The sequence below is a fragment of the Anomalospiza imberbis genome, chromosome 7 (assembly GCF_031753505.1).
Source record: "Anomalospiza imberbis isolate Cuckoo-Finch-1a 21T00152 chromosome 7, ASM3175350v1, whole genome shotgun sequence".
NCBI classification, from domain to species: Eukaryota; Metazoa; Chordata; class Aves; order Passeriformes; family Viduidae; genus Anomalospiza; species Anomalospiza imberbis.
The window spans coordinates 36847081-36873489 of NC_089687.1; the positions used below are offsets into that span (position 1 = coordinate 36847081).

At 46.3% G+C, this 26409-nt stretch overlaps 1 protein-coding gene across 11 annotated transcripts in view; it reads right to left on the reverse strand.

Moving 5' to 3' along the window:
• Positions 1–218: 218 nt before the first annotated feature.
• AGAP1 (ArfGAP with GTPase domain, ankyrin repeat and PH domain 1) overlaps positions 219–26409 on the reverse strand; it is a 309011-nt gene continuing 282820 nt past the window's right edge. For all 11 annotated transcript variants that reach the window (XM_068196696.1, XM_068196693.1, XM_068196694.1 and 8 more), the window contains 2 exons: positions 4652–4907; positions 219–4221 (listed from right to left, as the gene is read on the reverse strand). In XM_068196696.1, coding sequence (XP_068052797.1) covers positions 4018–4221; positions 4652–4907 — 460 coding nt within the window. In that variant the 3' untranslated portion in view covers positions 219–4017. The remainder of the gene's footprint in view (positions 4222–4651; positions 4908–26409) is intronic.

Consider the following 26409-nt stretch of genomic DNA (forward strand, 5'->3'; position numbering starts at 1 on the left):
GCTAAAGCTTTTTATTTTTCTTGCACTAACACACATAATTTAAGGGAAGGGGAACAAGACAGCAAATTAAACAATGTTAACGTTTACATGGTTATTTTACACTGCACCCAAATGCTTCAAAATCCCCTCCACCTTCCAGGAGCTCACCCAGCTTTCCAAGCAGTACCAAGGTTCTCCGAGCTTTCTTTAGTTTTTTTTTTTTTTTTTTTCTGCTCCTCTTTTTACCACTAAAATTGGAAATCTGGTAATGGAAGCCCTTGGTCAAATCTCTGCATTCAGCGCAGGGCCCTGAATTTTCCCAAGGTTGGGTCTTTCTTCTTCATGAAGAACAAGGAGAAGTGAACTGTCCCCAGCAATAGCCAGGTTCAGCTGTGACACATCCGACTGAATTCCACAGCAATTAACCAAAGAGAGGAGGAAATATGGAAACACCAAGGGCTGACTCGCTTCTAGTGTTTTAGTCATGGATAAAGTGCAGAGGAAGGGGGATTTCAAGGTATCTGGGATGAGGGGAAGCACTGGGGGGTGCAATGACAACCACTGCCGCAGACTCCGTTTAGAGAAAGCAGCTTTGGCTGCTGGCTTTCTGCCGGGATTTCTCACGGACTGGGTCACAGTTAGGGCTTGTTTTGCTCCCAACCTGCTCAAGGGGTGTGAACAGCCTGGCAAGAGGGCTCCAAAAAAGCAACAAGAGTGGCTAAACACGAGACAAAGAGCGGGAAAGGGGTGGGAGAATGCAGTGAAAGCAACAGGAACGACATTCCTGTGGGATCTCCAAGTGCCAGGAGACTTTGCCCGATTCTGCACCTGGAAGGCTCCAAGAGCAGCCTCTGCAAAGTGCAAACACATCCCCTGAAAAGCCTGTGGAGCTCTCAAAGCCAAGCCCCACCAGGATCCAGCCAAGGAGAGCTTCTTCCACCCCCTGCCTTTCCCCCCTGTCCTCCACCCTGCAAGGAGTGACTCAGTGACAATGGCCCTGGGTGACCTCACCCGGAGGGTCCCTTCCAGCTCAGGATATTCTGGGATCTCCTGACCTTCCAAGGGAGCTCTGCCACGTGCAGGGCTGGGAATCCTCCCCACAGACCCCCACATCCACACTGCTTCAACACAGTTATGCCAACACTTAGGAGAAAACCATGTTTAGGTTAAAAGCAACTGTGTAACCACTTAATTAAAGTATCACTCGGCTTGCCTGGATGCATAATTTTTCCTGTAACACACTGGAATTTCCTCTCCTAAAAATATTCTGTGCTTTTTCAAGGGCTGCCCTCAGAAGATTTTTAGGCAAGGACCACGAACTTTGTCTACCTGCAATCCGCCTGGTTGCCCTTGTTTCTCAACCATCACCCTCAGCCTTGTCAGAGGAAGGTGGCCCGAAGAGAGCATTAAACAACGTACAGAAAATAATCTCAATTAGGAAAAAAACCCAGCTCTGACACGGAATGTGCACTTTGAACCCTGCCCACTGTGGGTTTGAAACACTGGACTTGGTTTTTGGGATACAAATGCCCTGGATGCTCCTGGGGGGAACAGGAGGCAGCTCTAGCACCTCTGGGATTGCCATTCCTGAATCCCTGCTGTGGCAAAGCTCCCGAGCACCAGAACACAGAGGGGGTTTCACAGCATCCCCTTCAGCTGCACATCAGCTGGGCTGTCCCCTCCCTGAGGGACCACCTGTAAGTACCAAATGTCAGGAATGGTGGAGAAGTGGCAGTTCAAACAGACACCTTTCTGAATTAAAAAAAAAAAAAATCCAAATATTTAGAAGTATCCCGGTGGGAAGGGAATCAGCTGTGTCTGGTGCAGTCAGCCTAGGCTGGCTGGAGAAAGATTCCCTCCCCCCAGATACTCAAAGGTCTAGAAAACAACAAAGTACAAAAGGACAACACTATCAAAAAGGAGAAGCTGGTCAATATTCCTGTGCTTCCACCTCAAGGCTCGTTTTTCAGCCACAATTTTGCCTCAAATCCATAATTTTTCTTTTTTTTTGTTTTTTTTTTGTTTTCCTTAAGAAAACCACGTTGTATTTCTTCCTTTGCATTTTGTCCACATTCAGTTAGTTTATTTAGCAACTGCTCCTCCCATTTGTGTGCTGAATGAAACCCAGAGCCCCAAGGAAGAGCACCGCCGAAGGCCTGGGAGATACACAGGAGCAGGTCGATCTGCAAATTACTCTGCTGTGTGCACCTCACTGCCTTCACATAATTGCTGCTTTGCCATCAAATTCAGTTGAGTTTTCACCTTTCTCCAGGATAAACCATGCCCCCATCCTCACATTGCCACATGCCACTTCAAAAAAAAGAAAGGAAAACAAAATCAACTTTTCTGCCTGCCAAAACCTCTGCTTCCCCACGCCAGAATCCTGCTAGTGGGAAGCAGGAGAAGCTGGGCTGTAAGACCAAAATAACCCAATCAAGTATTGAAACTTGGAATTGAAATGAACTGTCCAGGCCACTTCCACAAGCCATTTTTCTCGCCGAAAGCAGCCGGGCTGGGAGGGAGCGCAGCCGTGCCCTGCCCGCCGCGGTGAAGGCTATCAATTCTGAACTTAATCAAATCTGATCTTCCCCCAGCCAGAATGGGGCTTTTTGTCTTGGCTTGTGAAAGCTTCCTGACTTCTGGAGTAAAATATATTTACAGCGCTGAGGAACAGCCTCTTTTCTCCTTTCTGAAAGGTCTCATGTGCTTTTTTTTCTTCCCTGATCTCCTTCTGATATGTTGCTCCTCACAGGCTTTGGAAAGAAGAGTTCGCTGCTGGGAATGTTATCAATGTACAATAATGATCTGTAACCCACAGATCCTAACTAGTTGCACATTATTTAGCTCACATCCATTACAGTTTATAAATTAACAGAGATGTCATTTTCTGTACAAAAAAAAAATCAATGTATATTTACGGTCTTTTTTTTATTCAAATAGATTTTAAATACATAGAATCTAGAGACACAATACAAAAATCTGTATAAGTTAGGCAATGCATCACAGGAGTGACCAAAAACTCAACACAATTTACCTTGGCAAAATGACAGAACCTATTTCTGCTGGCTGAAAACATAACAACAAAACAAAAAAAATTAGCCTTTAATGCATTTATTAATTTCACCAAATGTACTTGAAATGTTGTTTTCCATAGTGGTATTCATTATTCCTTTTTGTGTTTCAGGCTTACTCTTATTTATTTTTTCCATTTTGTTTTTACACCAAGGAGACTGCAGTCAAATAACACTCAGCAACTCATTTCCTCTCTTTGGACTGAAAAATTAAACAGATACTAAATTATGACAGTGAATTTAGAAAGGAGGGCTCCAAGGGCTCGAAAGAACATGTCTGAGATAATATGATGCTTCTAAGAATATTGCAATCACATCCAAGCAATCACCGAAGCGTGCCATGTAACTACCTCCTCAGCTAATATGCTTTTTTCTCCGTGATGACTAATCATGTTCTATTAAACAGCAGTAATGCTGGAAGAACTCAACTATACAAGTGTAATGAAGCCAGTATTCTCCCCGGACAGATTAGCTACAACTGATTTGACACATACCATCATAGGAGCTTCAAACCTGACAAACTCTGTGCTTGCTTCTGATTTATGCCGTCAAGCTCTTCAGGAGAAGAGAATGGAAATCCAGGCGTCGCCGCGTTCCGTAGAGGTGAAATGTTCTGATGTGCTTCACTGTCACTTAGGGAAAGTCACCGTCTCTCCTTCCTTCCTTCCTTCCTTCTGCTCCGGCTCGCCTCTCCCCCCGCCCGTCCCTCGGCGGTGCCGCGTGTCCCCGGGCGGTGCCGGCTGTCCGGCGCGGCCCCCGCGGCGGGCACTGAAACGACGGCCTGCCCGCGGCCCCCGCGCTCCTCTCGGCCCCCGCGCTCCCCACGTCCCGCCTGGCGCTCGGGATGGACCGAAGGGAAAAGGGAGAAGGAGAGGTACCGGACTCACAGAGCGGAGCTGCAATGGGGATGGAGGAATGTGAGGCTGCGGACGTGACCAGGGTCAGCGAACGCGCGAGCGAGCTCCCCTCAGATGATGGTGGGCATCCTCCCGCCGCTGTTGTTGCGGTTGTTGTTCTTCCTGGACAGGTTTGGGGTGGCCATGAGGGCGAAGCGCTCGTCGGGGCAGCCGTACTGCAGCAGCACGTCGATGCACTCCTGGCTGGAGGCCTGGCGGGCGTAGGCCAGCGCCGTGTTCCCGTGGGCGTCGCGCGCCATCACGTCCACGCCGTACTGCAGGCAACAAGAGGGGAGCTGTTGGGAGCTGTGGTGTGAAAATTTCGGGAGGGGATTTGGGGATTTTGGACGTAAGGGAGGATGAGGCAGCAGCCTGACACCACGAGCACGGCAGCACCGAGTCACGTACGGTAAAAATGTTTCTCGAGGGAGGGAGTCTCACGCGTGGGACAAAATCTGCCCCAGCAGATTCCAAGCTAAAGGAATCTCTCCTTCCTCGTTTCCCATGCTCTCCTTCGCTTTCCAACAAGCAGCACGGAGGCAGAAACGTGCTTTCCCACCGCGCTTTGAACGCGCGCAGTGAGGAGCACCCACCCTGGGGCCACGGTCCCTGTGGAGCCCCCCAGGAGCAGCTCTGGCCCGTCCTGCCAAGGGAAGGGACACGGCCCAGCCCCGGCCCAGCCGTGCCCCGGCAGCGAGTCCTTACCCAGATGAGGAGCTGCACCAGCACCACGTTCCCCTTGCGGCAGGCCAGGTGCAGGGCGGTGCGCCCGTCCCCGTCCCCGCAGGTCTCGTTCACCTCCTCCCGCGTGCCGTGGGCCAGCAGCAGGATCACGGTCCGCAAGTCCTCCTCGGCCGTGGCCCTCAGGAGATGCTGGCCCAGAGAGAGCTCCAGGCACTGCAGTGGGGCGAGGAAGAGCTTCTGCTCGTACTTGGCGCGTATCCAGAGCTCTTTCTCTTCCCTAGGGAAGCCAGAGGGGACAGGTCATTCTCACCTGGTGTCGCAGCCAACAGTGCTCAACCAACAAGGAGGTCATTTCCCCGTTCAAATTTATGTCAAGGAAGCCCTCACAGCAACAGTTCACCCAAACCTTAGGAGCAGTTCACCCAAACCTTGTATTTTTAGCAGTATTTGTGACGTCCACCTTTTACTGTTCCACTGCTCGAGGTCCTCCTTGATGGATGCTGTGCCCACGGGGCTGTAGGATCACAACAGCCAGAGGTCTTAAAAAGCCCATGGCCAGCAAGAGGTCAGGGCAAGAGCCCTTGCTGTCACAAAGACCAAAGACACAACAAGCAGCCAGGTTCCACTTCAAGGCTGGAAAACACACTGCAAAAAAATGCACCCAATTTCTGTATCCCAGACCAGAAGTAACCAAACGGGGTCTTTGTCCCCCTCCAAGCTGAGTAATGTTCCCAAGGGCATAAGGATGATTCCTCTGCTTTTCCCCAAATTCAAACCATTGCTTTGAAGCACCTTTTCCTCCTGATATATCAAAGAACCATCAGAAGCTTTTTGGTGCTATCAGGTTACAGCAGAACAAGGACTACAAACAAGGCCCTCCACTCGCCATTTCAAAAATTACCATACAATTACATGATCTGAGAGCAGCAGCCCTAGACAAAGTCCCATTTAGAGGTCCCTCAGGTAATCTGCTCAGCCTGTGAAAACCACAAACATCACCTGAGCCAGGCAACTGGGTCCTGGTGACAGATTCTCTCCGCTGGAGTACAAAAGGCCAAGCTCTGTTTACGCCTTTCAGCCGTGTTTACACTGCTCCCAGTAATCTAGTGTCAGGTTAGCCCTAATCTGTTTTTAAATACTTATGTAAACATCTCCTTCCACCAGCAAATCTGGATTAGTTTTGCATCATTTCCTGGGACATGTGGAGTGACCTTGCTGTGACCTGCCTGGATGCTTTCAGGCACAGATTCCCAAAGCAGGCACAGCTCCCCTGCCCCGGCCACAGTTTGCCCCAGAAACAGGGCCAGGGCTTTTCTTCAGAGCAAAAGTGCAAACAGAAAATTAACACAGAGAGTGCTTCTTTTACCTCAAGCCTCTGAATGACTCCTGCAAGCTAAAAGACACACCAAAAAAAAACCCCCACAACCCATTTGGGCAGTTGCAAATTAACCTTTGATGGCAGGATCTGATAAATGGAGTATCGCTGCAGGTATTCCAGATGGAGAGGAGGAAGAAAAGGAGTTGTGTTATCAGAATCTTTAATTCATGGTTTTTCTAATTATATTTTTTTAAGGTAAAAAGCCAAACTAGAACCAGTGCCACAAAAGGGATAAAGTAACTAGCAATTATCTACAATAAAATGGGCATTCTTGCAACAGCTCTACTGCCAGTATCCAGCTAGATTATCTTCAAGGATGTTAGCAAAGATCTCAGATGATTTTTAAACACACACAGAGGTATTGCGAGTATAACCAATGTTTAAAACATGCCAGACTGGAAAATGAGGTGATTCAACCTGTGCTGTTCACCCACAGTAACACGCACCAGGGCTCTGGGAATTTCTTTTTCATATGTCCATACATCCTAAAGACAAAATATTCCTCAGACGTGTAAGTAATATTTTTTTTAGCTTAGTCAAGGGTCTGCAAATTAATCTCCCTCTCCCCCACACCAACTTTGAAGTGAGAGAAGCTTTTGACTCCTATCGGAGCACGGGTCGCTGTGATTGCCATGGCTCAAGAAAAAGTCCCTTTCTATTGAGAAAAAAAGCTGTTTGACACAAGTCTCCCACTTCCAGTCACCATTCAGCCTAAACTGTAATAGTGATGCTAAATGGAGAAAATAACTGCTTAGTTCAGGCAGAAGCTCTCAAAGCTTGAGGCTGCTGGTTCACAAATCTATCAGCACGAATTTCACATTTGCTGTGCGTCACGTGGGCAACCCTGATGCTCCTGGAAGGATGCAAGAAAGAGAGATAGGGATGCTCCAGTCCTGCTCAGTTTTGTCCTACTGCCTCAAAAGGCTGGGGAAAGAACAGGAAAGTCTTTAGAAGCCAATGTCACAGGAAGGGGAATGTGCTGCCACCTGCCTCAGTGCTGGGCACCAAGTGAATTCACTCAGTAAGGTGCAGTTCCACCTTTGCAGTCACATCAAAGGTTGTGGTGGAAATAATCAAAATAAAGGTGCTTCAGAGGCCTCAGACATTTGGGGCGGCACGTCGCTGCCATCAGTATGGAGTGAGATTCAGGTCTTTTTCAACAGTACAAACTGGGCACGAGGAAGACTTGGATGTTAGGGTCGAAAAGAAAACCTCACCAGAGGTAGGAGGAAAAGCACGCTGGACTACACCTCATGGACAGCCACAACACACGGGAACTGCTTTCCAGTGAGTATCTAGAAAGCCAATGTCCACAAACATCCTGCCTCCATCTCTGGCACAAACCATTTAATTTGGATGGGAAGTCCTGAGGACTTTCCTGGGAGACAGCTGCAGCTCCGCCACTCGCATGCATCTCAGAAACCCTGACAACAAGACATAAATACTGCAATTGTTGCTCTGATGCCCCAGTTTCACTTCTGGGATCCACAGCTTGTCTTGGTTGAGGTTTCATCTCCCCCAAGGAAGGCCAGTCCAAGAGCAGAGTTGTCAGCAGTAGATCACTTAACCTCATTGCAGTTCCCCGGAGGACCACTGCTCACATCCCCTGTTAGTTAATGAGCTAAAAAATGAATTATTGGAGCGGTCAGCAATAAGCAGGAAGAGGAGGCACAGTGTTTCATTTCAGCCAGCACTGACATACCTTTAAATAAATCAACTGAATAAGAGCACAAGGAAGTGTGAGGGAGAGCAACTCATCAGGAGAAAGACACTGAACCAGTCCCTAAAATGAAGGCTAGTAAATATTTCCCTCTTTTCCTCCCTTAATTGCAATCCTGGCAATTCTAAATGAACCTCTCCATACCGGACACTTCCAGCTGTAGATGCCAAAGCCAAACCAAGACTCTTTTCAGTGAACTTTCAGCAGTGGACTCCTTGTCTCTGGAGCAAATCAAAGCTGGAGTGCTGTAGAAGAAACATCTTCATGTGCTCTGATGGCCCCAATGACACCAAACACTGGAGAAGGTCTGAGCTGCCTCTTCCTCATATGCAGCAAAACAAATAAATTATAAGCTCCTAGATAAACTTCGAGAAATGAACAACAGAGCCCTAAAGTCAGATGTTCTTTGAGCCTTTTCTCTCTAAATATGTGCATTCAAACCTTGATCTGTATCTGCTGGTACAGACTCCAAACCTCACCGTTTTTGCCCCTCACACAAGGGGAAAATACAGCAGACGATCACTGCAAAACACTCTACAGAACCAGGAATGAGTCACCAATCTTGTCCAGAAAGTGCCACCAAGCTCTCTGATCCTGCAGAGAGCTCCTCCATCACTTGTGAACTCCAACAACACAGTGGTGTGAATAATGAAATCCCTGCTGCAGCAGCAACACTGTACATAGGTAAAAGGTTATTAGAAACAGATGAAAATTTCAGTTCTCCGTTTATTTTGATCTAATTAGGTGCTTGCTTCTCAAGATAATGTCCAATTATTTAAATTACTCTGCCAGCCACATCACATCATTATTATGTGGAAACATAAATACTGGGCACTGGAGGGGGGGAGGGTGAGCAGGGAGCGTCAGAGAAGAGAAGAAGCAGATTTGCTTCCAGCACAGCCTCGCTCCAGGAGCTGCACTGTGTTCCCCAGCCGTGGGCTTGCACTGGAGATGCTCCTTGAGGAGCCCACATCCCACACAGCTCAGCCCCATCATGTGGTGCACTGGGTTTTCCACCCTACAAATCCCATCAGAAGCCTCATCTTGCTGGGATCCACTCTCCATCCTACCTCCTCCTCGCTCCCATTCACCTCTGCCTTCACCTCCATTTGTCCCTCACAGATATTTGGTGGAGTGACATCAGCAGGCAAACACGAAGAGGATGTGCAGGGTGGGAAAAGAAGTCGTGTTCATGCAGTGACCCAGAACTGCCTGAGTAGGCAACAGCACGTGGCTGGAGAGCCTGGGAACTTGCCATCAGAATTCCACAGCTCCAGAACAAGAGCAGCCTTGCTCTTCCCAAAGCATGACTAAAAGGATGACTAAAATGTCATGTCGTTATCCAGAGTTACTCACCACTTGTTAAAAAGCTGGAACAAATTCTGAAGGTTGAATTAGAAAGACAGTGGACAGCAGGTATTTACCATGGCACAGCATTGATTTCCCACCACCAGAAATAAGAGCAGGCTCCTTACAGGCACTTTGAAGTGAAGTTTTATCCTCCACACCTCTGACAACACTGAAAAGCTCCTGAATTTTTTTCATCCTTTCTTCTCTCTTGCTACAGAACTAATTCTGTAAGAGAGGAGGCCTCTCAGTGGTGTCTCCATGGTGGCTGTGCAGGTGCTGTGCCCGTGTGTTGCCATTTCTGGTTGCTCACTGAAGTACAACCCTTTAACGCCGTGGTAACCTGGCCAGCTCAGCAAGACCTCTGCCAAATTTCCTCTCCTGTTGGCCAGCTGACAAGGTTAATGTGTCTCTTCCAAGAAAATGAAGTAAATCTAACCCACTGCACCTCCCAAACTCCTGGAAGAGCCCCAGGATGTGTCATTAGCTTCGTGGTCCAGCACGCAAGGAGCACATATCACCTAATGACCGGCGCCGGGCAGCTGGATGCGCCGGGGCTTCCTGATTCAACAGCCCCCTCTGTGATAATCCCAAGAAATGGCACTGCTTTGGACAGGGCTGGTGATGCAGTGTTGGGATGGGTAAAAGGAAAACATTGAGGGTGGGGGCAGGATTGAAATGTTGGAGAAAGGTTCATGATGCTTTTAATTGCAACAGCAAAAGGGGGGAGAAGAAGAGAGGGTGAGAAGAAAGGGGCTAGCAGCAAGGAATTTCCAAAGTGCCTTCCTGCCCTGAGCAAAGCAGGAACTGGGAGGAGAGGCATGGAAGAGGAGCTGGGAACAATATGCTGAGAAAACACAGGGGCTTCCTCTCTCTCTGCAGGAGAAGACCCCTCTGCTGCATTGCAAAGGCAGCGCTGAGCAGCTGAGCGGCTCCGCGCCTCGCATGCCTCTCCGCCCGGCCGCGTTGCTAAGGGGGAAGGCACGAGCCCACCGGGAATATCCAGGTCCCTGGCAAACAAGAGGGCTCCAGACAGCAAACAAAGACCGATGGGTATTTATTCCTTAATTACTGAGAGCTTTGAAGAAACGGGTCCACTGTAAATCCCGCCCGCCGAGGGAACGGACCGCGATTTATGCGCGCCAGGGCAAAGAGGAAATAAATATCTCCCTGGCTCCTGATCGATATTATGAGTGTTTTGCCAACCTACAGGGTGTTTTATGAGCTGTAAGGACAGAAAGGGATCATTAATAATTAAATAAAGTCTACCTATTAAGCTTATTACTTCTTACAAGTTAAACACCCCTGACGGACGAAGGGCAGCCCCATAGGAAAGCTGCGGATCAGCCAACCCCTGCCTTGCCGTGGACTCTGGTCCAAGTGAGCAGTGTGGTAACCCAGCCTGGAAATGATTTAGTTACTGTCTGATGGGCAACTTATCTGCCTGAGGACTGTGTTCAACCCACTATTCAAATTTTGGTCCAGGAGACAGACAATTCGGTGCTGCAGAATCATGCCAAATTCAGGTTACTTCTACTCTCAGTCCTTTTCAACCAAACCGAATGGCACAAATCCCTGGAAGTGTTCGAGGCCAGGATCCGAGCACCTTGGGATGCTGGAAGGTGTCCCTGCCCATGGCAGGATGTTGGAATGAGGTGATCTTCAAGGTCCCTTCCAACCCACACCATTCCAGGATTCTATGAAATAAAGGCGGTTTCCCACCAGCAGCACCTCGCACTGTCAGGGACTCATTTCCTGAAGCCCACAGCTCTGGACCTTCTCCGTCATTAACTCTCCTATTCAATTTTTCAGTTTTCCTTTCATAGCTGTGTGTTTCAGGGAAAAAAAAAAAAGCCCTGCTGTGTGTGAGGGACAGAGATCACTCATTTGTGCAGAGCTCAACGTGCTTCTCAAATTAATCATGTCTTGCCTGACACTTACCAGTATCATCATTATTTGCGTTTGGTGGAGCTCCTCCACCTTTTTCCCTCTCTCCTGAGAGCATTCTCCTACACAGGGCTCCAAAACAGCTGCTATTTCTGCACTTGTGGGTTACCCCTCCATGGAGTAAGCAGCAGCACTCCTTGAAGCATTAATACACCCTCAGGATTTATCGCTGCCCAACATTAAAGACCAGCCTGGCCAAGACATCAAGGTTTACTGAGTTCAGGCTTTTCAGATAAATACCCTTCAATTGTGGGCTCTGATTTATCACAGAAAATTGCAGCCAACTTCTGTTTTCATTACACGACACTCCATCTAATAATTTTTAAGGTTTATTTGATAATATACATCACACCTGAGGTTTACTCCGTGTAAAGTTAAGCAAAAACTGTGACACACAACAGCAGGGGATACTGTGGGTACTAAGATAAGGCTTATTAAGTTGAGAATAAAGATCCTAAGGGTGACAACTCTAAGCCCTTCAAGTTGTTGAAATCTTTTCTCAATAAAAACCCAGGTTTTTGCTTTGTTCTGTACCATTATATGAAATGGAAACAGTCCCTAGGGATTTAATAAAAACCTTGAAGAAGCCACAAGTTGTCCTTTTCCTCTAACCCCAAAAGCCCCAGAATTTTTTCAAACAGCATTGCCAGTGACATTTCAGAGGGAAAAACCCTGACAATGGTAAACCCTAAGGATTTAGAGCTCACCACTGTCCTGAGGAAACCACAAAGACAATCAGAGGGCTGGAGCACCTCTGCTATGAGGAAAGGCTGAGAGGATTGGGAATGTTCAGCCTGGAAAAGACAAGGCCCAGGGGAGACCTAATTTTGGCCTTTCACTTCATGAAGGGAGTCAACAACAGAAATGGGGAAAACTATTTGCAAGGTTCTGGAGTGACAGGACAAGGGGGAATGGGTTTAAACTGACAGAGAGTAGGTTTAGATGGGATATTGGAAAGAAATTCCTCCCTGTGAGGGTGGGCAGGCCCTGGCACAGGTGCCCAGAGAAGCTGTGGCTGCCCCTGGATCCCTGGAAGTGTCCAAGGCCAGGTTGGATGAGGCTTGGAGCAACCTGGGACAGTGGAAGATGTCCCTGCCCATGGCAGGGGTGGAACTGGATGAGCTTTAAGATCTTTTCCAACCCAAACCATTTCGTGACTGTGATTTTAAACACACGGATTGGTGAAAATAATTTAAAAAGCACTGTGAAGAGTGGAGGAAGATGAATTTCTCCCAAGGGTTCTAAGGAGAGACTTTACAAGGGTCTGGAATGCAAAATCCAGGAACAACAGCTCCCTCACACCCACCCTCTGCTGACCAACAGGAAAGCTCCTGAGTTCAGGATCTGATTCCTTTGATATGCTGGCACATCAGTATCAAGGTAAACATCCACACAAAATTAAACCCAAACCATATCACTGTGCTGGCTACCCGAAAAAAAAAGGCTGATAAATGAGTTATCATTGTGTGCCTCTAGACACGTAAGTGAACTGCTTCCATTTCTTGGGTGGTCAACCTCAACTCTTGGTCACACCACAAATATTACCTAAAAAAAGCCAAAAGCTGCAACAGTTGCATAGAAATGCTAAAACCAAGGTGTATATTTGCTTCTTGCCTGTTTTCATTAATAAATATATGTATGCAGAGAATAGTAATTGGAAACACGTACCTAATGCATTTCATTACTCGTGTGTAACCACACTTAACTTGATGTCTTAAGTGTATAAATCAAACTGCATTGTGCCAGTGCCTAAACACAGACTGGAAATTTCATTCTGCCAGTTGATACACAGTCACTCAGGTCAGAAGATTCCATTAATTTCCAATTTGTTAACACTAATTTTTTCCTAAAGCAAGGCCTTGCTTTATGCAGCAGTGTTTTAAGTGGAGCTTGAGAAACCATTACGTATTAAAAAAATAAAAAAGGGAAGTTCCCTTCTCAAAGGTGGCGGATGGGGCGCGACACAAAAATATTGAAGGGCATAAATCTCAATAATCTGTGCCAGGTGGGAGATGGAGCGAGGTGGCTGCGTGAAGTGCCCCCGTGGCTGAGCAGTGTGGCGTGGAGCAGGGCTGTGCTCCTCCCATCACAGAGCATTAGGGATACCATAACAGGGGCTGATGTGAGCTGCTGTGGAACGGATCCCACGGCAAACGCGCCGCCAAAGAGAAATGGAGCTTTTCCTCTGCTCGCCCTGCTGGGAAGTGGAGGAGCAGCACAACTGTGAGTGCCTTAAAAATAATGAGGGAGGGGGAAAAAAGAGTAGAAAGAGATCTCAAATGAGGGTTTGCTTGAGGCTCCCATTATAGAATCAGTAAGGTGAGAAAAGACCTCTAGGATCATCAAGTCCAATCAATCCAAAATGGAAAAAACATGTTGTGGGCTCCAGGAGAACCTGATCTTTACTCGAGGATCAAAAACTGGAGGAGGATGGTCTAATTGCAACGCCTCACAAAGACCTTCAGAAATGTTTCTTGATCCTTTGTTAACAGTAAGTCCTACAGTTTGGTTTGCAAGGAGAAACAAAAGTCCTTTCGCGGGGCTTTAATGGCATCTTAATTCCAGGAGAAGCAGTAAGATGATGCTCTTTGGAGTATTTGGGAAAAAAGAACACCCTCCAACCATTACACTGAATTTATGTAAGACATAAAAGAGAAAATACAAGTAATAAACGTTGTATTTGAGCACAGATTCTGAACAAAAACACATTTGGAGCAGCAAGCAAATAAAACCAACTGCTTGCTCTGCACAAGTCAGCAGTGGGAGGCAGGCAAGCTTGGAGGTGAAGGTCCAAGGGCCGGGAAGCAGCTGGATGATCCCTGTGGGCAGCATTTCTGGGATCCACATTCTGGAGATGCTGCAGGGACCCCTCTGCTGTCCAACTTTTCCCAAGTGACTTGGAGCTCTCCCTTCTGCTCCCCTCACCTTCTGATGTCTCCTCATTTGCATACCAAGTACCACAGAACCCTTAAGTTTGGAAAAGACCTCCAAGATCAAGTCCAATCTTCAGCCAAACACTATGGTGCCCAAAGCACTTATTCCTGTGTCCACTCATTCCCTGAACGTTTCCAGGGATGGTGAGTCCTCCACCTCCCTGGGCAGCCCTTCCAATGCTTAACCACACTCTCAGTGAAGAAATTCCCCTAATATCCAACCTGAACCATCTCACTGATGCCAAGGACTCTACAGAAATTGTTGATGTCATCAGACTCTTCCACCAGTCTCATTAATTAATGGCTGTTTTAATCTAGGAAAAATGATGCCTTTTTTGGCAAGGTAGAGATCCCAAATTATTCCCTCCGTTCAGCAAGTGATGGGACTTCCCTCCACCTCTGTTTTAGTGGGTTTCAGGTGTTTGATGCCCTTCTCAAACCATAAATCACAATTAGTTAAAAAAAGACCATTGGTAGACCTGCTCATGTGTCTGGAAAAGCCAAGTGGATGAAGAATTTCCTTAGAATAAAAAGGGATGAAGATTTGAGAATCCTCAGCAGTTAACACCTAGAGAAATCCATGCGGTTCCTCCGACTAAAAACTGAAATCTCAATGATTCTTTTTATTTGTTTGTTTATTTCCAACAATGGGATGTGCAACACTGGGTTTGCCCAAATGTGTCCTAAAAAGATGAGACTAGAGATGGATGTGGCCTTCAGAAGACATAGAACTGCTCAGGTCCTGCTGAAGCTTTTCCAATGCTCCTCTGCCTATTAATCACTTGCAAAGCTTTAGGCTTTTATGATTCACAAGCCATAAGGTGGATGTTTGACAGTGGGAAACCCAGAGAAAACCTGACAGCAAAGAAAATCCGCACCGGGGACACCTGCCAAAAGTGACAGCAAGTTCCATTTGGAGAGCAACTCAGAGAGAGCTGTGCAGGGATTTAAAAGCTGAACTAAAGCCAGAATTGAGGAATTAAAGCCTCTTGCCCAAGTGTTCCTGGTGCTTAAGTGCTCTCTCTCTCTCTCCCAGTTACCTCCCTGCAAATCCCTCTTTGGGCCACATTTGGAAATTATTTAAAAAAGATAAAATATCCCTAATCTGTTACCAATTAGAAGAAACATGTGAATATTATTTTCTAATTTGTGACTCAATCTTAAAAGTGAACTCACTGAAATAATTACACTGGCTCCTGAATATTCCTATTGTGCTCCTGAAAAAAAAAAAATCCAAAAACGAACAGTGGGTATATCCTCTACTGCCCGAGATACCCTGGGGCTGAATGTATCAATAAGAACCATCAAAGCCCTGGATGTGGACTGCCAAAACAAGTATAATTTCTGCTCCCTGGCAGCTGCAGCCCAGGGGTTGCCAAACAGACTTGTTCCCTCCTAATGGTCTTTGTGCAACCTGGGCTTGTGGCAAGTCAGGATGAGCCAAGGAGGCCCAAGCTGAGTGGCCAACACAAGGTGTCCAAGCTGTCCACTGCACAAGTGACCCCTTCCAGTTGTGGGAGCTCTGAGCCAGGATTTATGAGAGCAGCAATGGAGATTTCTTTGTAGAGCCCAGACGCGGCACGACTTGAGTGAGTAACTCCTGAAAATTGGTAATTTCCTGGTGGTTAGCAGGAGAAGGCCCACCAATGGGGAAGCAGGGGTTGCTAATAAATTTATAGAGCGTTATATGCCAATTAGACCCCCTCAGCCCTTCAAGAGGCAGCACCACCAATCAGGTTATCATTCCACAAATGTACTCTTTAGGGCTGAGCTCATCACAAATCAATCCTGCATTTCAAGTGCAATTTTCATTAGCGTTACCCAGGACTGCACTGGTGAAACAATGCAGGCAGGTATTCTTCTCCCCTCAGAGCACCCTTCCCTGATGCCTTGTGCTCAGCTATTTGCTCCTCCTCGTGCACAGCCACGTCTCAACTTCAAATGGTAAATAATAATTTTGAATACCACATTAATCCTGTGCCGAACCAGATTTATTACATGCGTCACATGCAGGAGTTTCACCGTCACTCGCAAGCCAGCCGTGAACCCCGTGCTTAAATTACATCCTTGTACCTGACCATGCACCATGCAAGGCTCTGTCAATACCAGCAATCAGCAGCTCCCTCAGCTTCCCACCCTGTGACATCCACAAGTGTCATTTGGGAATTCAGAAAAAGGAAAAAAATACACCAATAAATACTTTGTAAGGTTTAGCAGCTGCTTTAAACCTCTGGTCACAGCTTAAATCACAGCTTTTCCTCTGTGCAAGCAACACTGAATTTTGGATGCTCTTCTTTGCTTCATTTTTGCTGAACAAGGCCAGAAAAGACCTTTAGTTTTAGCTTTGTAAACTATGGCAGCATGGAGAAGCCTCCTGCTCAGGAACACAGGGCAACCTGAGTCACCAGGAACACATTTTCCTTTTCTTTTGCTTCTCAAGCCAGGTAAAGACCTTGGAGAAGCACACACAGAGACCTGTCAGAGAATATCCTGGGTTGGAAGAGACCCGCAAGGATCATCAAGTCCAACCCCCCGGCCCTGCACGGACACCCCAACAATTCCACCCTGTGCATCCCTGAGCGCAATATCCAAATGTTCCTTGAGCTCTTGCAGGCTTGGGGCCCTGACCAACCCAACCTGACCCAGCCTAGGTAGGGTTACAAATGTAACATCCATGTTGGGTGGACTTAAAGAACAAGGACCTCCTAATGCAAGAATTCCCAAAGCAACCTTCCCTTCCCTGCTTCTCAGCCAGGCAAGGTCCCCTCGAGTCATGGCAGGACCAAATTTTACTTCCTAAACTGCCCCTGCCCCCACTCATTTTAAATTTTATGGAGTCTCTTCACAAAAAAACCTCAGCATAGGAAGAGCAGTGCCTGATGCCCCAAGCCTTGGGCTGTCACCTGCATCTTATTTCTACTTAACCTCTTAAATAACATTGGAATTCACTTTGTCCCCTGATGGGCGCTGTAATGAGAACCTCCTGTCAATCACGGCTCCATTAGCCGGGACAGACTTCCACTTCCTGAAACAATTTATTGGATTCCCAGAAGCGAATGGGCCTTGCTCCTTTTGAGCCGGGTTTTTTTGGGGAGCTATTCAGCGGGAGCGGGTGTCCCTTCTGTCCCTGCTGAGTGGGGCATTGTTCCCCCCGTGGCTCATGGAAACGGCTTCCTGAGCTGACCCACCTCTCCTTGTCCCAGCCAGGCCGAGTGTTTGCCAAAAACTTCTTTGGGCTGCTCAGTTCAGCGGCGCAACACAAAACCCACCAGCTGTTTCCAGCCACTGGGGCAGGGGGAGAAGCCAATCCTGCTGTTAACCCCTTCCCAACAAAACCCCGGAGACCTGGAGACCGTCATCCCCGGGGCAGAGGAGCGGGACTCCGAGGTAGCTCCCTCTTCCTTAAAAAGCAGGGTGTGCTCTCATTTAGCATGAAACTAAAGGCAATTTTGTTTTCCTCCTCCTCTCTCTTGGTTACAACTCAAATTGCAGCTCAAAGAAAAAATCTTACTAATAGAGACTAAAATCACTTTGCTTGGAACATTATCTTGAGAGGAGAATTTCCATTTCCCTAAGTGTGTGCAGTCCTTACGACGTTCATTTGCAATGAGTCTGTTTTGATGAGATAATAAAATGCATTTTATTTAAAAATATCTCCATTTCCACCCCCCCCAAAGGAATTTAAATGGTCAGTTAATCTTTCTGCTTCAGAAACAAACCACTGAGTAAATAAAAGAGGGCTCAAGATTATATAAACCGAGATTTTTTCCTATTCTAACACTGGTCTCAAAGACTAAAATAGAGATGTACCTGGGCATTGGCTGTGTGCCTTTTTAGTATAAATCAGTTTAACTTTTAGCCTGGGAAAGGGAAAAAAAATGGAAACAAGATGATAGTTATCTCCAGCCTTCTGTGATTCTCGAGTCAATAGTAAATGGGGGGACTCGTTAGTGCCATAGTGATCCAATCAGGATGAAATTATGCAGTCATGTAAGAAATAATATCTATTAGGCTAATTTAATCAACGAATACTTTACAGATGAATTAGAATGCAGAATCCAATTATTTCAAACATTTGGACTGTCAGCCGCTGTGTTTTTGAAGCGGTGGAGGAGGAGAAAAGGAAGGCTTAAGGATCCTTTCAAGACCAGGGTGGCTGGGCTGTGTTTTTAGCAGGAGAGCTGAAAACAGCAGAAAAACTGACAAGCAGAATCAGCACCTTCCGTGGCTCCTGGGGCACCTTCCTCTGGGATACTGGCACGGACAGCTTGATCTGCTCTTTGCAGTGGCTCACAATGACTGTCTCGAGTCTTGGTGATTCCCGCTGGCCAGCCACCCTTTAAAAGGGACGTTTACACTCTAACGTCAAGGGGTGTTTGGCACTGGGAAGGGAAGATGTGCCCCTGGGTTGGTGCACAACCCTCTGGTGCTGACCAGCTCCATGGATTACATGTGGCATTTATTCCTTTGGAAAACCAAGGTGCTGCTTTACAGCACCGTGCAAAGAGACTGGGACTGACAGAACTACTACCAGAAGGGGAAATTGGTTTAAAACACCATGTGAGTCAAAAAGGAGGGGACAAAACTGGGGGCTGCGAGTACACAAACCATGATCCAGCCTGACTCAACATCTGTTCTCCTTATGCTCTGTCAAACCACGAAAAGACCATGAAGCTTGCCAGAAAACCATCACTGCTCCACCAAGAAGACTTAGGGATGGGCTCCTTGCTATAGAAGAAAGGCACATCCCACCCTCTCTGTGGACAATTTTCTCCCCAGTCCACTGGAATTGCTGTTTCATAAGGAAACAAGAGCAACCACCCTCTGCATTTTGAATATCAGAATGGCTTGGGTTGGAAGAGACCTTCAAGACCATCTCATTCCAAACTCTCTGCCCTGGGCAGGGACACCTTCCACTACCCCAGGGTGCTCAGAGCCTTGTGGAACATCTCACACACACACAGGCCTGCCCATCCCATTTACCTTCAGAGCAGTTATTTCAAGACCTGAAGATGGCAAAAGTGCATGTTTTTGTGCTCAAGTCTACAGCACAAAGTGACATTTTCCCCCCTCTCTCATTATTAGTAGAAGTTACTTGTTAGTACAGAGAAAAGCAAGAAAGTGATGGATACTTTAACCATGTGGAATACCTTTTACAAAGAGCTGAATGAACATCACAGTGGAGCTTAAACTGAAAAAATTCATTTCACTCTCTGGGCTCCAGCACTTCTTTTGACTATTTTGAGTGATGTCATGAAGAACAGAGCAAACCTGGTGCCTGCTGCAGAGTGTGGATGCCCCACTGCTCTGTAAGCTCTGCGTGCGATTCCCAACGTACCTGTGATCCAAACATTTTTCTGCCCTGTCATCTGGAGCGGTAAATGGACTCTCTTGCTTATTTAAACACTTAATGCTCTTCTGATGCCCAAATTATGCCTGTTTCCCATGATGGATTAGCACAGAACACAGCAGTGACAATTTTCTGCAATCTGAAGAATATCAAATTTTGATTACTTCAGGGGGAAAAAGTAAAGTTATAAGCAAACTGATTGATAAAGAGCAGAGGAATACTTCATGTGGTGGCTCATTGGGAGCCTTGATGAATGCCTGGCAGGACTGTGATGAGTCCCCACAGAAGACATGCAATAACTCTGAGGAGATTTAAGGTATTTACTGCTCAAATAAAACAAAACCAAGTGACACGAGTAGGTGAAGTAGCACCGGGTGATTACAGTCTGCTGATCAAGACCAAGTGCAATTCCAATTTTTTTGCAGAGCAAAAAAACAAACTAATTGTCCAGCTTGCCTACAGAACACTGATAGTTATTTTGGGAATTTTGGATGCTGGCTTTCTTCAGCAAGGAATGGGGTTGTTTCAGTGCCAGGTCTTTATGGAGGATTTCTTCCAGTTAATGCTGGCAGTTGTTCTACTTCTGGGTGTGAAATTATTTAGCAATACCTTCTTAAGATAAAGTTATAATGTATATACTTTTATCTATCTATCCATCCATCCATCCCACAAAGCTGTAATACATATAAAATATACAAGGTGTGACTTGATGATTTTGGAGGCCCTTCCCAACCTTAATGATTCCATGATTTTCTCTCTCTACATGCACACATTCCCTGGGCCCCACCCCCTTCCAGCAGCAGCTTTTCCAGCTGTGAGACTGAGGAATTCCCAAAGGAGCAGCCCTAACACGGTGCAGGCACTGCCTTTTGCTCCACAGCAAGGTGTGGAGAGAGCTCCTCTGAAGGGAAGAACTGCTCTCTCCTCAATCACAAATCTCTCTTGTCCAGGGCTTCCACGGCAGTAACCTGTCAACAATCTCCCTGTGCTGGCAGAGGCAGATGTGACCCCGGCACTCCGAGCTGTGTCTCTGTGAGAATCCCTAAAGCTCTCCCTGAGTGCGAAGGGAATTTCTATTAAAAGCATCTTCCCCAAAACAGTTCAGAGCCAGGGAACCTTCTGAGAGATATAAAGGAGGAAAAAAGCCACCAGAGAAGAGCATGATGCATTTGAATGGAGGGTTGTATTAGCAGCACCTTCTTCTTCCAAGAGGGGAGCTCACTTGAGCCCACAGCACTATTAAAAAAAGGCACTTGCAGGTAAGCAGTGAAGAGAACAGATTTTTTTTCTTTTCAGTTTACTATTTCTGGGCGGGGCTGATGGATGTTTTGGACAGAAGAGGCTGAAAGGTTCAAAATCATCATTGTGAACCAGGATGATTAAAACAGTTGTCTTGAGCTGGGTTTGTCTATTGTGAGAAGAAGTGGGGGAGACTCCAAGCGATCCATCAGCAATCCACCGCCGGCAGACGCCGGCACTGATTAGACACGACAGCTTTGCAACAGGTTTGAAATCAAAGTGCAGTAAAACTAGCCTGGCTGGCTGTGTGTGTTTGGGAAAGCTGCCCAGGAGCTACAAGGATCCTGAAGATTTTCAGCTTTTCCAACTCCAAGAGTCAGCATGGGAATACCAGTGGCTTTGGTGGCACTCCAAGGAGGATAAAGAAGATCCTGGTAGTAAAACAAAGGATGCTTAAAACTCTCAGTCTGAGAACGTGATGGATTTGGAGGATTCTTTGCTGTGGTATTTAGGGATCGGGCAGTGCTGGGTCAAGGGTTGCACTTGATCTTGGGAGGGCTTTCCCAACTTTATGCATTCCATGAATCCATGATATTTTAGATGCAAAGCATAACCCAAAGGCAGGGTGTGTATTCCCAGCTATCCAAACAGACCATGCCAGAGCAAAGACCAAGGACCTGCTGCCTTCCCTGCAAAATTCTTGGACTTTCCAGGGACACCACATATCCCAAATCACTTGCCCTCTGCTGCTGATGCTTAGGGTGATCCATTTTGTTTACTGTAAAATATTCTCCCACCCTGAAGGAAAAGGAATTCGTGATTATTCTGATCTAAACAATGTGACAGACTTAGCTGGGTATTTTGCACAGCTTTTATAGTGAAAAAAAATTTGCTATTGCTGATGTGATCTGGCAATTAAAATATTTTCCATCTGAGAAACACCAGGCAGCTCCCACCAACAGTCAGAAGGAGCTCTATCGAATTCCTGAGCATTTGTTTTTCAGCTCCTGGATGAGACCAGAATGGATGGAGCACTGAGAACTGCTGGGTAAGACCCTAAATTACATCTTGGTGGGCATCTCATCCCAGTCCCTGTGAGCTGAGTGCCAGCAGTCCCAGCAATCCTGAAGTTTGCTTATGGTCTGCCTTTTGGGAACGGCTTCCGAGGGATCCAGCAACCTGGCAGCTACCTCCAATCCTGCCTGGATGCTTGGAAAAAAAGCTACAGCTCCCTCAGAGATCAAGTGGGCAGCAGCCCCTTAACAGGAACTGGTCTATGAGCTACCACCACATGTCTAATTAATGACCCTGCCGGTCGCAGCTGGAAGAGCTGAGCTGGGGGTGATTAATTAAATTAGCTGGCAGAGGAAATTACAGTGGAAAAGCCAAAGTTTGATTGCTCCATAATTAACCACAGTGCAAATAATATCTGCATCTATAACTTCCAGCGATGAGATCAGAAGCCAATTGAATTTGGCACTGATTGAAGCTGTAAATATCCTGTGGTGAAAAATGATAGGTTTGTTCTGAAGGGAAAACTTACAGAAATGGACATCCAGAGGATGCAGGAGGGGAGCAGGGGACAGGGAGGAGAGAGCACTGGAATTAGATCTTGATCTCAGCTGATTTCTGCAGTGCTAAGAGGACTCAAGGTGAAACAGGAAGAAATATTTTAAAATTGGAATGCTGTGAAATTCCTTACCAGAGCTTTGGTGAATCTAGAAAGCAAAAGCCACTGAGATCATTCCATCCCCTGCCTTCCTTGGGAAAAGACTGCACAGCTGCAGAAACATCCAGTCCAAACACCTCCTCCCTGTTCCTACATCCTCCATCCCCCACTCCTGCTCTTAGGAGCACTTTGTGGAACTACAAGAACCCATTTTTCCAAGGAGATTACCTCCAAATGCCTGCAAACCCCTCCATCCCCCTCTAAATCATTATTGTTTCATTAACCTCCTTAAGCATCTCCTGCTACTCACTGAAGACTTGAACTATTTCTTACCATTCTTCTCCAAAATTCTCTATTTTGTACCTGCCTCAATCCTGCATCACGTTGGATTACTGTGAGTCTTATCCCTCTTCCACTGCAGCTGAGTTCTGGCTTAAAGAAAGCTCAGATTCTTAAACTGTGGCCTGAAATGCAACCCCTCAAATCCCAAAATGAGCCGAGATTTATTTCCATGCTTCTCAAACTGCTACCCAATGTACTCTTTCACAAAAACTGCATGATCCAGGAAATACTTAATTTTCATTTTTTTAAAGCAGTGAAACCAATTTTGTGTTGAGTAAAATGCACTACATACACATATAAAATAGTATTTCATATTTTGTGCATTTTATTTATATTTTTCTACATTATTTTGAATTTATCAAGGATATGATACATATGCTTGATAAATTCTTGATAAATGTGCTTTATAAAATATATGCTCGACCATACTACATTTACCTGATAATGATGTTTCTCCAAAGGGAATCCACTTTGTGTGGACCAGAATCATCCCATGAACCAAATTTGTGCCTTCTCCTGCTCCAGATCAAAACACTCCTGTGGATGCTGGCACCTACTCGGCCATCAAACCCCCCCTCACCAGGGCACCCCGGTACAAAAAAAATTTTACAATTCCGCAAAAAAACAACAGCACAATACTTAACTGTGAGCACACAAGTCCTGCTCTGCTTTGCCATTTCTTTCTGAAAACCTGGGGAATCAAAAAACCAGCTCATTTTTTATGTGCTTCATTACTCCTGGCTGACAACACAACTTTTTGGGGTGCCCTGAGAGCCTTCCCTGTAAGCTGGGCTGGTTCCTGAACGTGCCATTATTGGTGTGGCTGTAAAAAAATGCAAACCAAACCTCTCCCCCCAGGATGCCAAATGCACTTTGCTCTCACAAAATACCACATTTGACGTTGGAGGCTATTTTCCTTCTACTTCTGAGGCATCCCATGTCCTCCTCTGCCTCTTGCTCCACATCTTAACACACACATTGGTATCAAACGAGCCGTGTGACTCCCCTAAAATGCAAATGTGGCAACCAACACCACCTAAAAATCAGCTTTGGATATGTATTCATTTCAGGACTCCCAAAACTTAGTTAGAAGAGCCATGCTCATCTCTCATTTCACTTGGAGCATTCCCACCACGCATCCTGCACAACCCTACACCTTGTCTGCTCCTTCACACTTCCCAAACACCCCAAGACCCCTTGTAAAACACACCATGACCTTAAAAAAAACACACAAAGTGTTGGTGACTGCTTTTTAACAGACAAAACTCTGCATTTCAAAGGGTCCTTTGGCTGCTGAGTTTATCCAGCCTCCAAAGAAATTTTGTGTGATGGTATCCACAGCTGAAAGCAGAGCACCTACCTGGACTGGAGCTCTACCACTCAAAATTGCAATTGCAGCAGTATTTAAAATAATAACACTTATTTCAAACACTATTTAAAATAATAATATAGTTTTAAATAAGAAGTCTGAACAAGTAATCCTGATTATTTTCTGTAGTTGATTTTTTGTTTCCACTTTTTTGCCTTTGTTTGCAACAGGTGAACCCAAACAAACTCAGGAATCTATTTAGGACTGGTCTGAGCTGTGGGAGGACAAGTGGCCAAAGCAGATCTGGTCTGGAAAGGCTCAGACAGGAGCACACACACGTCACTAGCAAAGGATTAGAGCTGCAAACTTTGGCTTCTTGAGATGAAAAAGTAAAAAAGTCAACTTCTGAACACCATCTTTTCGTAAGACAGCCTTCAGTTCCAGCACACAGTGACAAATTCTGTTCTTTTCACTTGCAGAGGAGCCTCAGAAGCACTCCTGGGCTCGTGATTTAATCCTGTGTGCACCTCAGTTTCCCAAGCCTGGCTGGTGCTGTGCAGACAAGTGAAAATACAATTAAAACATCCCTCTGGAAATTCTGACCCGCATGAAACCAGGGAAATGTAAATCTTCTGGAGGAAAAGCAAAGTTAGCAGGAAGATTTCTAGGCCATGACATAATCACCTGTGCAGCACGAAGGCTTTTTGAAGCTGGGCCCATGCACACCTTTTGAGGCTCACCAATTACCAAGGCACGGCTTCTCCTCGCTCCCCAAATTCTCCCACAAAAAACGCCTCAGCCACAGGACTCTGCTCTGTCTGCACAATCTGCTTAATAGGCACGGGGAGGGATTTCATCTCCCCCTAATTCCTGCCTGCCACCCCTCACCTGTGCTCCCCTCAGCACATTTCCACCTGCTCTTTAATTACTCGAGAGCTGCTCTGATTTCTTCTGGCCACTCATTTCTGCTGGGGCTGTGCTGCTGTCCCCCGCTCCAGCACCCACACATGGAAAAATCCAGCTGGAAGAGCATTATCCCAGACGAACAGAGAATGTTTGAGAGCTGTGGGGAACCTGCATTTGGGCTGCTGTGTATATCAAGTTTCAGTCCAGTCAAAAGCCGGCACCATCTTTTCACTGCTGCCCTTTTCATTTAGTTATCTTACTGAAGTCTTATCTCCCCAGTCCCTTGCCATAGGCTACCAGCTTCCTGCAGAGCCAGAAACAAAGCTCAGTCTTAAACAAAGGGGGGAAAAAAGGGAAAAAAGCACAAAAGAAAGTTGGTCACAGTTACTGTTAGGGAGCCCTGCGGGTTCTGTAGGCAGGACCAAAGCGAGGGGATGCTGCTGCCTCTGTGCCTCGTGTCACCGGCCAGCAAAGCCACCAGGAGCACGGAGAGGCACTGCCTGCCTTCAAAGCATCCCACCACTGCCTTCAGCCACGCTCTGCTGGCCCAGGAGCTGGAACAGATCCATCCAAATGGCTGAAACGGGCAAAAAGCACAGGAGGAACACAACCGCCACCACTGGTGACAACCACCAAGAGCTCGTGGTCACAACCTTCCTGTGACATCCCACCCACGGTAAACATAACCCTGGGCAGCACCTCCCACCCTCCCTCTCCTCAGATTTAACCACAATCAGCTTATGTATCTCTTTAACAGCAGAAAATGCACACAGCAGAAGGAATTTACACAGCAAAGCTCTCCCAGCACAAACCAGGAATAAACTGGCTTTACAGGCACGCTCAGAAAGCAATTTGAATTCTGTTTGGTTAAACTTCCTGGGGGGACCTCATGAACAGAGAGGCAGATGTGACCTCAGGGCAGCAGGAATGAAAGGAACAGGTTAAACATCAACTACACAGAAAAGCTGCAAATAAAAACAAAATATTTTGCATAAGATTTCTTTCTAACAGAATAGGTATTTTTCAACGTGCTGGGTGTTTCCCCAAGTGCTTGACTCACAGTACTTTCCAAAATACTCCCAGATGAGCCTTTGGATCTGACCTGGGCACCTCATAATAGCTGATGCTTGGCATTGGGCATTTTTTAACTCAGTGGCTTTACTATTATTAAATGTTTTTTTATTAACATGTTTTTTATTATTACCTGTTTTTTATTATTAAATATTTTACTATTATTACAAGTTTCAGCCTTGCAAGCAGCTGATTTTTGAGAACAAACAAAGTGTCCAATGCTTTTCCTTTAAGAAGTAAGTGATGAATAACTGGTGAAAAAGCACCTTGGTAAAGCTGCCCAATGCTTTAGACAGCAAACTTCATTTTCTAGTCGCTTTTAGCTTGCCATATTTAAGATGAAACTCCCCATATGTATTCCTCAGGTGCTGTGGGGTAGCAGATATGTGCATCCACACATGTGGCATGCAATTCCATTCCAGGGTTAATGATACCAAGGAATTTTCTGAGGAAAAACTAACCCACAGTGGTTTCCATCTGATTCCTTTTCAGTGATCCTGGCCATCAGCCTGATGTAAGCCATGTTTCCCCTCAAGTTAAAAATCCACCATCCATTTTTTTCCCATCT